The sequence below is a fragment of the Mirounga leonina genome, unplaced genomic scaffold (genome assembly GCF_011800145.1).
Source record: "Mirounga leonina isolate KUSES-001 unplaced genomic scaffold, KU_Mleo_1.0 Mir_173, whole genome shotgun sequence".
Taxonomy (NCBI): domain Eukaryota; kingdom Metazoa; phylum Chordata; class Mammalia; order Carnivora; family Phocidae; genus Mirounga; species Mirounga leonina.
In genome coordinates, this window is record NW_023270447.1 from 57604385 (window position 1) to 57617664 (window position 13280).

The 13280-nt window shown below is 46.2% G+C and overlaps 1 protein-coding gene across 1 annotated transcript in view; it reads right to left on the minus strand.

Annotated features, from left to right (window-relative positions):
* The window catches only part of LOC118019450 (cytochrome P450 4B1), a 25985-nt gene extending 13372 nt beyond the window's left edge, over positions 1 to 12613 (minus strand). Inside the window, 1 exon segment of the mRNA XM_035018632.1 lies at positions 12323 to 12613. Within this exon segment, the coding sequence (XP_034874523.1) occupies positions 12323 to 12502 (180 nt within the window). The 5' untranslated portion in view covers positions 12503 to 12613.
* Between the last annotated feature and the right edge of the window lie 667 nt (positions 12614 to 13280).

A 13280-nucleotide genomic window follows, 5' to 3' on the forward strand; every position in this document is an offset into this window, starting at 1 on the left:
TGTGCATTGATTTTATATCCTGCCACTTTACTGAATTCCTGTATGAGTTCTAGCAGTTTTGGGGTGGAGTCTTTTGGGTTTTCCACATAAAGTATCATATCATCTGCAAAGAGTGAGAGTTTGACTTCTTCTTTGCCAATTTGGATGCCTTTGATTTCTTTTTGTTGTCTGATTGCTGTGGCTAGGACTTCTAATACTATGTTGAATAGCAGTGGTGATAGTGGACATCCCTGCTGCGTTCCTGACCTTAGGGGGAAAGCTCTCAGTTTTTCCCCATTGAGAATAATATTTGCTGTAGGTTTTTCATAGATGGCTTTTATGATATTGAGGTATATACCCTCTATGCCTATACTCTGAAGAGTTTTGATCAAGAAACGATGCTGTACTTTGTCAAAAGCTTTTTCTGCATCTATTGAGAGGATCATATGATTCTTGTTCTTTCTTTTGTTAATGTATTGTATCACATTGATTGATTTGCGGATGTTGAACCAACCTTGCAGCCCAGGGATAAATCCCACTTGGTCGTGGTGAATAATCCTTTTAATGTACTGTTGGATCCTATTGGCTAGTATTTTGGTGAGAATTTTTGCATCCATGTTCATCAGGGATATTGGTCTGTAATTCTCCTTTTTGATGGGGTCTTTGTCTGGTTTTGGGATCAAGGTAATGCTGGCCTCATAAAATGAGTTTGGAAGTTTTCCTTCCGTTTCGATTTTTTGGAACAGTTTCAGAAGAATAGGTATTAATTCTTCTTGAAATGTTTGGTAGAATTCCCCTGGGAAGCCATCTGGCCCTGGGCTTTTGTTTTTTGGGAGATTTTTGATGACTGCTTCAATTTCCTTAGTGGTTATAGATCTGTTCAGGTTTTCTATTTCATCCTGGTTCAGTTTTGGTAGTTGATACATTTCTAGGAATGCATCCATCTCTTCCAGGTTATCTAATTTGCTGGCATAGAGTTGCTCATAATATGTTCTTATAATTGTTTGTATATCTTTGGTGTTGGTTGTGATCTCTCCTCTTTCATTCATGATTTTGTTGATTTGGGTCATTTCTCTTCTCTTTTTGATAAGTCTGGCCAGGGGTTTATCAATCTTGTTAATTCTTTCAAAGAACCAGCTCCTAGTTTCGTTGATCTGTTCTACTGTTCTTTTAGTTTCTATTTCATTGATTTCTGCTCTGATCTTTATTATTTCTCTTCTCCTGCTGGGTTTAGGTTTTATTTGCTGTTCTTTCTCCAGCTCCTTTAGGTGTAGAGTTAGGTTGTGTACTTGAGACCTTTCTTGTTTCTTGAGAAAGTCTTGTATTGCTATATACTTTCCTCTTAGGACTGCCTTTGCTGCATCCCAAAGATTTTGAACAGTTGTGTTTTCATTTTCATTGGTTTCCATGTATTTTTTTAATTCTTCTTTAATTTCCTGGTTGACCCATTCATTCTTCAGTAGGATGCTCTTTAGCCTCCATGTATTTGAGTTCTTTCCGACTTTCCTCTTGTGATTGAGTTCTAGTTTCAAAGCATTGTGGTCTGAAAATAGGCAGGGAATGATCCCAATCTTCTGGTACCGGTTGAGACCTGATTTATGACCTAGGATGTGATCTATTCTGGAGAATGTTCCATGGGCACTAGAGAAGAATGTGTATTCCGTTGCTTTGGGGTGGAATGTTCTGAATATGTCTGTGAAGTCCATTTGGTCCAGTGTGTCATTTAAAGTCTTTATTTCCTTGTTGATCTTTTGCTTAGATGATCTGTCCATTTCAGTGAGGGGGATGTTAAAGTCCCCCACTATTATTGTATTGTTGTCGATGTGTTTCTTTGCTTTTGTTATTAATTGCCTTATATAATTGGCTGCTCCCATGTTAGGGGCATAGATATTTACAATTGTTAGATCTTCTTGTTGGATAGATCCTTTAAGTAGGATATAGTGTCCTTCCTCATCTCTTATTACAGTCTTTGGTTTAAAATCTAATTTGTCTGATATAAAGATTGCCACCCCAGCTTTCTTTTGGTGTCCATTAGCATGGTAAATGGTTTTCCACCCCCTCACTTTCAATATGGGGGTGTCTTTGGTTCTAAAATGAGTCTCTTGCAGACAGCATATCGATGGGTCTTGTTTTTTAATCCAGTCTGTTAGCCTGTGTCTTTTGATTGGGGCATTTAGCCCATTTACATTCAGGGTAACTATTGAAAGATAGGAATTTAGTGCCATTGTATTGCCTGTAAGGTGACTGTTACCGTATATTGTCTGTGTTCCTTTCTGGTCTATGTTGCTTTTAGGCTCTCTCTTTGCTTAGAGGACCCCTTTCAAGATTTCCTGTAGGGCTGGTTTTGTGTTTGCAAATTCCTTTAGTTTTTGTTTGTCCTGGAAGCTTTTTATCTCTCCTTCAATTTTCAATGACAGCCTAGCTGGATAGAGTATTCTTGGCTGCATATTTTTCTCATTTAGTGCTCTGAATATATCCTGCCAGTCCTTTCTGGCCTGCCAGGTCTCTGTGGATAGGTCTGTTGCCAATCTAATGTTTCTACCTTTGTAGGTTACATATCTCTTCTCCCGAGCTGCTTTTAGGATTTTCTCTTTGTCTATGAGACTCGTAAGTTTTACTATTAGATGTCGGGGTGTTGACCTATTTTTATTGATTTTGAGAGGGGTTCTCTGTGCTTCCTGGATTTTCATGCCTGTTTCTTTCCCCAAATTAGGGAAGTTCTCTTCTATAATTTGCTCCATTATACCTTCTGCCCCTCTCTCTCTTTCTTCTTCTTCTGGGATCCCAATTATTCTAATGTTGTTTCGTCTTATGGTATTGCTTATCTCTCAAATTCTGCCCTCGTGATCCAGTAGTTGTTTATCTCTCTTTTTCTCAGCTTCTTTATTTTCCATCATTTCATCTTCTATATTACTGATTCTCTCTTTTGCCTCATTTATTCTAGCACTTAGCGCCCCCATTTTTGATTGCACCTCATTAATAGCCTTTTTGATTTCTACTTGGTTGGATTTTAGCTCTTTTACTTCTCCGGAAAGGGTTTCTCTAATAACTTCCATATTTTTTTCAAGCCCAGCTAGTATCTTTAAAGTGATGATTCTGAACTCTAGATCTGACATCGTACTAATGTCCGTATTGAGTAGGTCCCTGGCAGTCGGTACTACCTCTTGTTCTTTTTGTTGAGGTGATTTTTTCCATCTTGTCATTTTGTGCAGAGGAGAACAGATTAATGAGAGAACAAAATGCTAGCAGAGTAACCACGTCCCCAGAAAATATACTCTAAACAAATCAGAAAAGACCTGAAGCAGTGGGTTAAGAAAGGGAAAGAGAGAAAAAAGAAAAAGAAAAAAAAGAAAAAGATAAAGATAAAAACAAAAACAAACAAAACAAAACAACAACAACAACAAAAAAAACCCAGAATGTTATCTAATATGATCAGGCTGGTATATAGATCAGTGCCACACACTAGATTTGGGGTGTATTTTGGTCTTTTAGAAGAAAGTGCCTCCCAAAATTTTAAAGAAAGAAAAACTTATATATGTACAAAAATAAGGGTTGATATGATGAAGGGATGGAATATGACTGTAAAAATGGAAATTATAAAAAATTTTATAAAAGGAATTGATAAGAAGTTGTTTGAAAAAAGAAAGAAGAGGATTTAAAAAAAGAAAAAAAAAGGGAGAGGATGTGATCAGGCAGGGGAATAGAAAACACCATATACTAGAGATTTAGGGTATATTTTAATCTGTTAGAAGAAACTATCTCAAAATTTTAAAGAGAGAACAACTTATATATATAAGCCAAAAATATGGGTAACTACTATGAAGGGATAGAATATGACTCTAAAAATGAAAAATAAAAATGTTTTTTTTTTTAAAAAAGGGATTGATAAGATGTTGGTTGAAAAAGAGAAAAAGAAAAATTCAAAAAGAAATTAAAAGACAAAAAGACAGTTAAAAAAAAATTAACTTTGAAAGACTAAAGAATCATGGTAAAAAAAGCCATGAATTCTATGTGCAGTATTCCCCTATCGCTGGAGTTCTGCCGTTCTCATTGATCAGTAAACTTGGTCTTGGCTGGCTGTTCTCGCTGATCTTCTGGGGAGGGGCCTGTTGCCGTGGTTTCCAAATGTCTCTGCTGGAGGCGGAATTGCCCCGCCCTTGCCCCCTCCCGGCTAAGTAATCTGCTCGGGTTTGCTCTCCGGGGCTTTTGTTCCCTGCGAGCTCTCCGTACAGCTTTGGAGGCGGAGAGTGAAAATGGCGGCCTCCCAATCTCTGCCCGGGAGGAGCCGAGAACTCGGGCCCGCTCCTCAGCGAGTCCCCAGAGAAAAGCCGCCAGTCACTCCCGTCTCCCCGGTCTCCGGCCGCCCTCCGTGCTCACCCGGCCTGTGACCGCGCGTTTCTATCTCTGGCACCTGACCCCGGGTGGAGTCTCCAAACCCGGCAGATCCCTGCGGTGCACTCCCGCGCAGCTCCTCCCGGGGAAGGAAGGTGAGTCTCCCCGGATCTGCCGCTTGTTGGGTCCCTGCTGGAGGAGCAGGGGCCCGACTGTGCCGCGGATCACGGTTTATGGCCACCCCGAGCTGAGAGCCCGCGCCTGGGCTCCGCCTCTGCAGCCGGCTTCCCTGCTCCGATACCTGGGAGCTCTGCCGCACTCAGGCACCCCCGGTCTTTCTGTGACCCCGAGGGTCCTGAGACCACACTGTCCCGGAGGGTTCCACCCCCCGCTTAGCCACCAGAGTGACGTCCCTCAGCGGAGCAGACTTTTAAAAGTTCCGATTTTGTGCTCCGTGGTTCTATCACTTGCCAGAAGCGGCCGACGGAGGCCCCTCCCCCGCCGTCTATCCTCCCGAATATCGCCTCGGATTCACTTCTCCGCACGTCCTACCTTCCAGAAAGTGGTCGCTTTTCTGATGAGAGAGTTGTTGCTCTTCTTTTCTTCAATCTCCCGTTGAGTTTGTAGGTGTTCAGATTGGTTTGATCCCTATCCAGCTGAATTCCTGAGAGGAGACGAAATCCAGGTCTCCTACTCCTCCGCCATCTTGCTCCGCCCCTATGAAACCTGTTTTTTTCATTTAATGTGTCTTGTCCTTTTTTTCAAACTAGTGCATTTAACTGCTCCTCGGTATTTTTAATTACTTTAATTGCACAGTATTCCACTGTAATGATGTACCATTATTTATTTACCCATTTTCCCCTATTCAGAGGGAGTCTTTCAGAGATACACTTAAAACCCGTCCATGGCTTTCCCATCAGCCTCAGAATAAGGTCTGAGCTCTGGAGTTTATGAGGAGGTAGAGTCATGACTGATAAGAGAGCTGGGATGTGAACCCAGGAAAGTTGACTTCACAGCCTGCAATCTTTGGAGCTTGGAAGATCTGCATTTGAATATTGATTTCCTCTATTTTTCAGATGTGTGAACTTGGACAAGATCTTTAGGCTCTCTGAATCTTACTCTTCTCATCTGTAAAATGGGGATGATAACTTACCTTATAAGATTATTTTGACATTAATTAAATCATGCAGGGCATGTGTTATTAGTTGAGGTCACATGCCATTTAAAGCCCTTCACTGATATATTGTATGGGAGGGCTTGGCACTGGATCCTGCACAAGGTAAGCCCTTGACTCGAAGTTCCCTCCCCTTCTAGTTTACCTTTCCCCAACATCTTCCTCCTCCCTGCATCTCCTGCCATATCCTACTCCCAAATGCCCCCAAACTGCACTAAAGAATTTGCTCTGAACATTCCCTGAGATACTTCCACCTCTGGGTAAAGGATTAACCTAACCTTGTCCCAAGTCACATGGGAAGCTGAGCTTGGGTTATACCCCCCATCTCCGTTCCCCTGGAAACCTGGTAAGTGCATGTGGCCTTCTCCGTTAGTGTCCACTCTGCTTTCTGGGGCCACCTGGGCTCCCACTGACCAGGGAAGTCCTGGGATTCCCTGGATCTGCTCCCCTCTAGTATGGACATCCGTAGGTGCCCGTGGGTGCTCTAGTCTCAGTCCTCCCTTACGCCACCTTGTGGGCACTGCCCCTCCCCACAAAACTGAGCAGCACTCAGGGTGTGCATAAGCCCCAGAAGTGTCAAGGGCCGCAAAGCTGTGTATTCAAAGCTGAAGCGTTAGGAGCAACTACCTGGAAGAACCAACAACAATTGAGATGAGGCAGCATCTCTGAAATAACCATAAAAAATTTGTTTAAAAAAATGGGCTCCCTTTACACAAACTCTGTTGGGTAAAGCAGAGAGCCATTGGGAGCCTGGAGGGAGCCACTGGGAGCTCCAAGGGGTAGACAGGTGATTCCCCCCCAATCCTAGTGACAAACAGGCAACTTCATTCTCCATCCTCCCTTTCAGAGACAAGTGTACTACCACAAGTGTACATGTGAATACATGTGACTCAGAAGGGACCCCCTGGCTCAAGAGAAGGAGCAGAGGGACTTTGGGTAAGACTGACATGGGTCCCCATGACTCTCCTAGCCACCCCATATTGGCTAAGAAATGATGGTGGGCCTTACCCTGAGTCACACAACCTCACCAGTCCATGTCTTTCAGTTCCAAAGCCTATGCAATGCCCCGAACACCTCCCTATCTTCAGCCCCAAGGATGAGCTCCAGCCCCAGGGATGACCAGGTTGTGGGGAGCTCAGGGAAGCATCCAGACACCTAAGAAGGCAGGAGGGCATGGGCCCAAGAAGTGCCCAAGTCCACAGGGATGCAGACATTGGTCCTCACCCCCATGAGTGGTTTTGCTGCCCTGAGTTGGATTTCCCAGGGATTCACTCATGCAGTCAGTAAGTGGGCATGGAGTACCCACTCTCAGTGCCAGACCTGATGCTAGCTCCTGGGGGAACAGTAGTGAACCAGACAAAGTCCTGCCCTCCCCAAGCTCATATTCCAAGTGGGAGAAAGGAAATAAACAGGAATCAAATAATACATCAGCAATATAATTTCAGGTAGCAATAACTCTAGGGAAAAAAAAAAAGCAGGATAAGGGGCAGGTCTGCTACTATAGACAGGGATTTGGGAGGGTCAGGGAAGGCCTCTCTTTGGGGACATTTGAGCAGAGATCAGCAGAAACACCTTCTAGAAAGCCCCGTAACATTGGCCACTCTGCTCTCAAAAGCTGCTCTTTCCTCAACTGTCCCCTCTACCCCTCTGCTCCTTGCTCCCAGCAAATTACCCTTGCTCTACTTCACGGAGGAAACAGAAGCCATCAGATAAGAGTCCCCTAAAAGTGAACCATCAGACCTGAAGGACCACCTGCCCTGCACCCAGCCTCCCCACCTTCCCTCCTGTTCCAGTAGAGGAGGTGCCCAGGGCCTGTCCAAAGCTAGTCCTTTTGGATTCCAAACTTCCCCTTGGGCACCTCACCCATAAGTCAGCCCCTCTCTCTCCCATATCACAGGCCCCATCCTCTCTACTGGCTCCTTCCCGTCTGCATTTAAAACATGCTCAAGTCTCTCTCACTAAATGTAACAAAACCTCCCTTGGTTCTGCCCCCTCCTCTAGCTAACACCCCATTTTCCTCCTCCCTTCATAACTTCTCAAAAGAACTGTCTCATTGTTGCACTTCTTCCCTCCTCAGCCCCACCTCTCCAGCACTGGTCTTGCTAATGTGACCAACACTCTCCTGGGGGATGAGCCCAGAGGCTTTCCAGCTGCTGTGACACAGTCAAGTCCCCCCTCTTTTTGAACTCTGTCCTACATGTCCTCCCACCTCTCTTGATACAGCTGCTCCTCATCCATTATTTGCAAATCAAAGACTGAGGCTCCCCCAGATCCAGCAGTGGGCCTCTTCTTATGCTGTGCCTTCTCCCTGGAGGCTCTCACCTACTCCCATGGCTTCCTTTGCCATCTACCTGAGACTTTCCAAAATTGACAGCACGTCCCAGTTTATCTTTCTCCTGAGCTCAGGAAACATGACCAGCCATCCCCTGGACATCTCTGCATGACACCCTCCTGGCCCCTCAGACCCAGCCTTTTCAAACACGAACACAGTGTGTCTTCCCCCCAAATCTGCCCTTCCTCACATATGTAGGAATGGAACTGCCATCCACCCTGATACCAGCCAGAAACATGGAATGGAGTTTTCCCCAGGATTTAGGGCAGAACCAAAGGGGATGCCCTGAGGAGGCTGCCTCTCTCCCTTGCAGGTCCACCAAGTGACTTTTACCCTGGAATCAACAAACCAGAACTAAGAAATCCAGATAGAGTAGTTCCTGGGAAACTCTCCAAATCCAGAACCCAAGGGTCCTGTGCCCAGACACACAAGTGCTGCCAGCCCTGAGCCTTTTCTTCTTGGGTCTCAGATCCCCACATTTTTACACTTAGACATAGAAATTCATTCCTCCTGGTTACCATCCAGTCTTGTGGCTCGACGAGTCCTTTTCTCTCTTTTGGTGAATTTTCCAAATTTTTCTCTGATCCAGCTGGGTTGATACCGCAGTTTAACAAAGCTCCCAGGGCTCTCCTGTGGCCCCCTTTCCTAGTGCATGCAGGGCACCTCACTGACACCCTTACCTCTGCCTGCCTCTCCCATGCCAACAATGCCAGGACAGCCTGCCCTACCTCCTACTCCTCCCCACCTCACTGTTCACTCCACTAACATCTGCTTGGATGGCTTCCTCAGGCCTGTCCTGCTCTGTCTACCTCCTATTTGGCCCCTGCCAACCTAGCCACCATCCCAAAGCCAATGTGATCTTTCTACCCCACAAATCTGAGCTTGTCACTCCTGGCTTGAATCCCTTCAATGTTTCCCCACTGCACTCAGAATAAAGACTTTCGACATGGCCTACAAGGTCCTATGTGATCTGCCCCACCTTCTTCTAGCTTTGTCCTCTCCAGTCTGTTCTCCCTCTTACCACTCCAGAAGTATAGAGCTATGAGCACAGTCATGTACTAGACCTTGAGAAACAAATATTTGTTGAACAAATTAAATTCCTGCGCACTTGACACTCTTCCCAGCCTCTGTGCCTCTGCACGTGTAGTGTCCTCCACTCTTCCTTCCTTACTTCCATGGACTGCTGCAGCCAGATCTTTCGGGCTCACTTCAGCATCCCTTGCCTGGGCCCATGGGTCTGGAACACCGTGCTGTGTTATCCATCTCTCTTACAGACCGGCTCACTCTAGGGCTGGCTCTAGTCTTACTGCTTTATCCTCTGCCCTCAGAAGAGGGCCAGACTCAGGGTTGTTGATCAGCAAGTTGCTTGAGAAAAGACAAACCTAATCTGGCTCCCAGAGACTGGGTTAGTTTTGGTGGGAAGAAGAGGATGAAGGAGGCAAATGCCTCAGAGTGTTTTGCAGGAAGAATCCCTCTACAGGGATTTAACACCTGACATCTGCCTGGCAGTTTGCAAAGTACCTATCTATACTTTATCTTTTTCGATCCTCTTCTAACCCAACAAGGTAAAGATGCTTATCTCCATACTGTTGATGAGGAAAGGGAAGCACAGAGCAGAAGCATAGTTCCATCAAAGTCTACTGAATAGAAATGAGCCAGAGCCCCAGACTGCAAGCCAGGGCTCCTCACTCCACAGCACAAGGTCAAGGGAACTGTCCCAGCGATGAGCAGGGCCAGGCAAGAGGCCTACTCAGTCTCAGAAGATCACCTTTCCTGGGCTTGGAGCTGACATTCTCCACTCCTCCCCTGACAACAGTCCAGATTCTCAGGCCCCTCCCAACCTCAGGCCAACGACATGGCTGGGCACCTACTATGTGCAAAGTCCTCTCTGGGCCCCAGAGTAGAAGAAGGGGGACCCTGGAAGAATAAGACATGACTCCACCTCAAGGGGACACATGCTTCCAGGGCCCCTAGACTGCAACCAGAGACAAGAAGGGAGAAGTTAATCCTGATGGACAGCTCTGCCCCGCCCCCCCCACCACCCTTCTTTTCCTATTCCCACCATCACTAGGCTAGGAATCAAACTTGCAGTCACTTTGTACAGACAGATCATGTGCTGCATGAAAAGGCACGAGTCTTGTGCCCAGCCTTGACTCAGTTCCTGAGCTACTATGTGGACATAAGCAGATACCTTGCCTTTTCTGAACCTCATCTTTGTTTGGAAAAACAAGCCCTACCCCTACCCTCCCCATTTCTCAGGCTTAGGTGTGGATCTGACAGAGCAGAGGTGACAAAGCCTGGAGGAATGCAGAGGTGTCAGGCCCCTTGTGGTTCCCCAGGAAACTTTTGTAGGCCCAAGAACAACCTCCCCTCCAGCCCTTGCCTGCTCTTCTCGGTGCCAAGGCTCTCCAGATTCTTGTGTTAGAGCCAAGAAGCCAGAGTTAAGCTGTGTTCCAAGCCCTCTATACACTCTCAAGGTAGGGGGGAAGGGTATCTGTGGGAAGGAGGGCAGCCAGCTCTGACATGGGGTAGGGGAGCAAAGTCCCTGTCCTAGAGCAGCCCATGGGCTGAGGACAAGCCTAGCTTTGGTGGAGGCAAGTAGTAGTGGAGGGATATGAGAGGCAAGGGATTGAAGGTCTCCCTAAATGCCTCTCACACTCTCATTAGGGTCAGATCTCAACTTTCCCGTGACCCTATTCTGTATTTAGCAAGGCCTCTCCTGACCGCTGCCCAGTCTTTCCACTTGTCTTCTCCTTCACTGCCTCCTTTATCAAGATCCCTCTCTACTCCCCAACTTTCACTGTTTGCTTCAGTGATGCCCACTCTGTGCCAGGCTTTGTGCTGGACCCTGAGGGTACAGGGATGATTCAGAGTAGGCCTCCATCCTCCAGAGGTCATGGTCTAGTGAGCAAGATGAACAAGTAAACAGAAGATGACAACCCAATGGGACAAACACTGAGATACAGAGCATGGGGCTGATGCAAGATCCTGGATGCAAGCATCCCACCCAACCTGAAGCAGGAAAGGCCCTGGTGTCTGTTTTCCCCTATAGACAGTAGGCTCCTTGAGAGCAGGGTCTGGGTCTGATTCAGCTCCCTAACCCATCTTTTCCTTTCCTGGGTTTCTTCAGGATACGTGTAGGTTACTAAGCCATCCTGAGAGGGTAGTTATTTGTAGGGGCAAGATTAAGCCTGGGCAGTTCTCTCCTGGAGGTCAAGCTCATTCCCAGCATCAGTCATGGAGGAGAGGCAATCCCCTAGACAGTGAAAGGGAAAAGGGTATTCGGGAGTAAGAGCCTTAGTCTCTGGCTTCTATACCTGGGTTCCCAAACCTAGATGCACAGCAAAACACTTGGAGAGGTTTTAAATTCAGATTCCTATCTGAAAAACAAATACCATATGATTTCGCTATGACTTCACCATATGAAATCTTAAAAAAAAAAAAAAAAAAAGAGAGAGAGAGAGAGAAACTGACTCATAAACATAGAGAACAAACTACTAGTTTCCAGAGGGGAAGGGGAGTAGAGGAAGGGGCAAAATAGGTGAGGGGGATTAAGAGGTACAAACTTCCAGTTATAAAATAAATCAGTCATGGGGATGAAAAGTACAGCATAGAGAATATACTCAATAATATTATAATAACTTTGTATGGTGACAGATGATACCTACACTTAGTTCTAAAAAAATTTTTTTTAATTTAATGAAGGAAATTCTGCCATATGTGACAACATGGATAAACCTGGAAGGGAAAAAAATGTTTCATTAAAATAAATAAATTCAGATCACTAGTTCCAATATGTTAATTAGAATCCCCTGGGAATCTGCTTCTCCCAGTTGATTCCAGTGCAGGTGTCCCTTGTCTTACGTTCAGAAAGCTCTTGGCTAGATCCCATGAAGGCAGGGAGCTGGAGGTGTTTCTGACAATGGGTGCTAAGGTGGTCCCCAGCACCCCAAGATAACGGGAGGTCAAGCCAGGATCTGGACCCAGGAAGATGCCATGGCACTGAGCCAGCCTACAGACATGGCAGAGAGAACCCCACCTTTGGGGGCACCAACCACTTAGATGATCCAGGGAGTGCTCTCAGGTAATAGCACTCATCTCTGCTCTCACTTTTATTTTCTTAAAATGAAAATCTTTATTCTCACAGAACAAAGAGGATGATGCTTAAGCTCTAAACAAGATAGCTTAGTTCTACTGGACTGTCTGGGAGGGAGGGGTTCCCCAATGCTATCACTGGGCCTTTAGCAGAACTTTGTCCGAATCTTGAGCCTAAGAAGGATGAGAAGGTATCAGTGGGCTACAAGTGCTCCCACTCCCAGGGCTAGCTCAGAAGGCAGGAGTCAAGGGGGAGATCCAGTGGGAAAGCTGGATGGAAACTGTGGCCCTCAGGACATCAGGCCCCTGTCCAAGCATAAGGACCCCCTCCCTGGCCCCGGGGGGATTAGGCTGGATTCTCCAAAGGAAAGGAAGCTGTTTTCTTTCTCCAACCCTTCCTCCCTACATACCTCCTGAGCATGCCCGAAGAGCCAGTGGGTGGGGGGACCTGGGAAACTGTCCATAGCCCTGGCCAGCATCTGCCTCCTCAACAGCAGACGGATGAGCTTGAAGAAGCCTAAGATCGAGATCAATCCAGCAGCCCACAGGCCCAGATGGGAAAGACTCAAGGAGAGCAAGACAGAAACCATGGCTGGAGTTGCAGCCACAAAGGCTCTGGCATGCCTCCTGCCACCCTCTGGCTCCTTTATACTGTGGACCCTGGCACCCCGCCAGCCCCCACCCCCAGCCACACACTGCAGCTAGCAACAACCCAGGCTGGGCTGAGCTCCAAAGGACAGAGACAGCAGCCCCCAAAGTCACAAGCAACAGAGAGACAGCCTGGCTGACTCCTCCCAAAACTCAGCTGAACAGAAACCAAGTGGTGGGCTTCAAAGAAACCTGGCAATGGGTCTGCCTCCTTGGTTCCTTGGAGGAGAAAACAAAAGGCAATTCTGGGTGTATTCATCAGCATAATAATGTCCGCCTTTTTTTTTTTAATTAAAAAAAATTTTTTAAATTTAATTTTATTATGTTAGTCACCATACAGTACATCATTAGTTTTTGATGTAGTGTTCCATGATTCATTGTTTTCATATAACACCCAGTGCTCCATGCAGTACGTGCCCTCCTTAATACCCATCACCGGGCTAACCCATCCCCCCACTCCCCTCCCCTCTAAAACCCTCAGTTTGTTTCCTGGAGTCCATAGTCTCTCATGGTTCGTCTCCCCCTCCGATTTCCACCCCCCCATTTTTCCCTTCCTTCTCCTAATGTTCTCCATGCTATTCCTTATGTTTCACAAATAAGTGAAAGGATATAATAATTGACTTCCTCTGCTTGACTTCTTTCACTTAGCATAATCTCCTCCAGTCCCACCCATGTTGATGTAAAAGTTGGGTATTCTGATGGCTTTCTGATGGCCGAGTA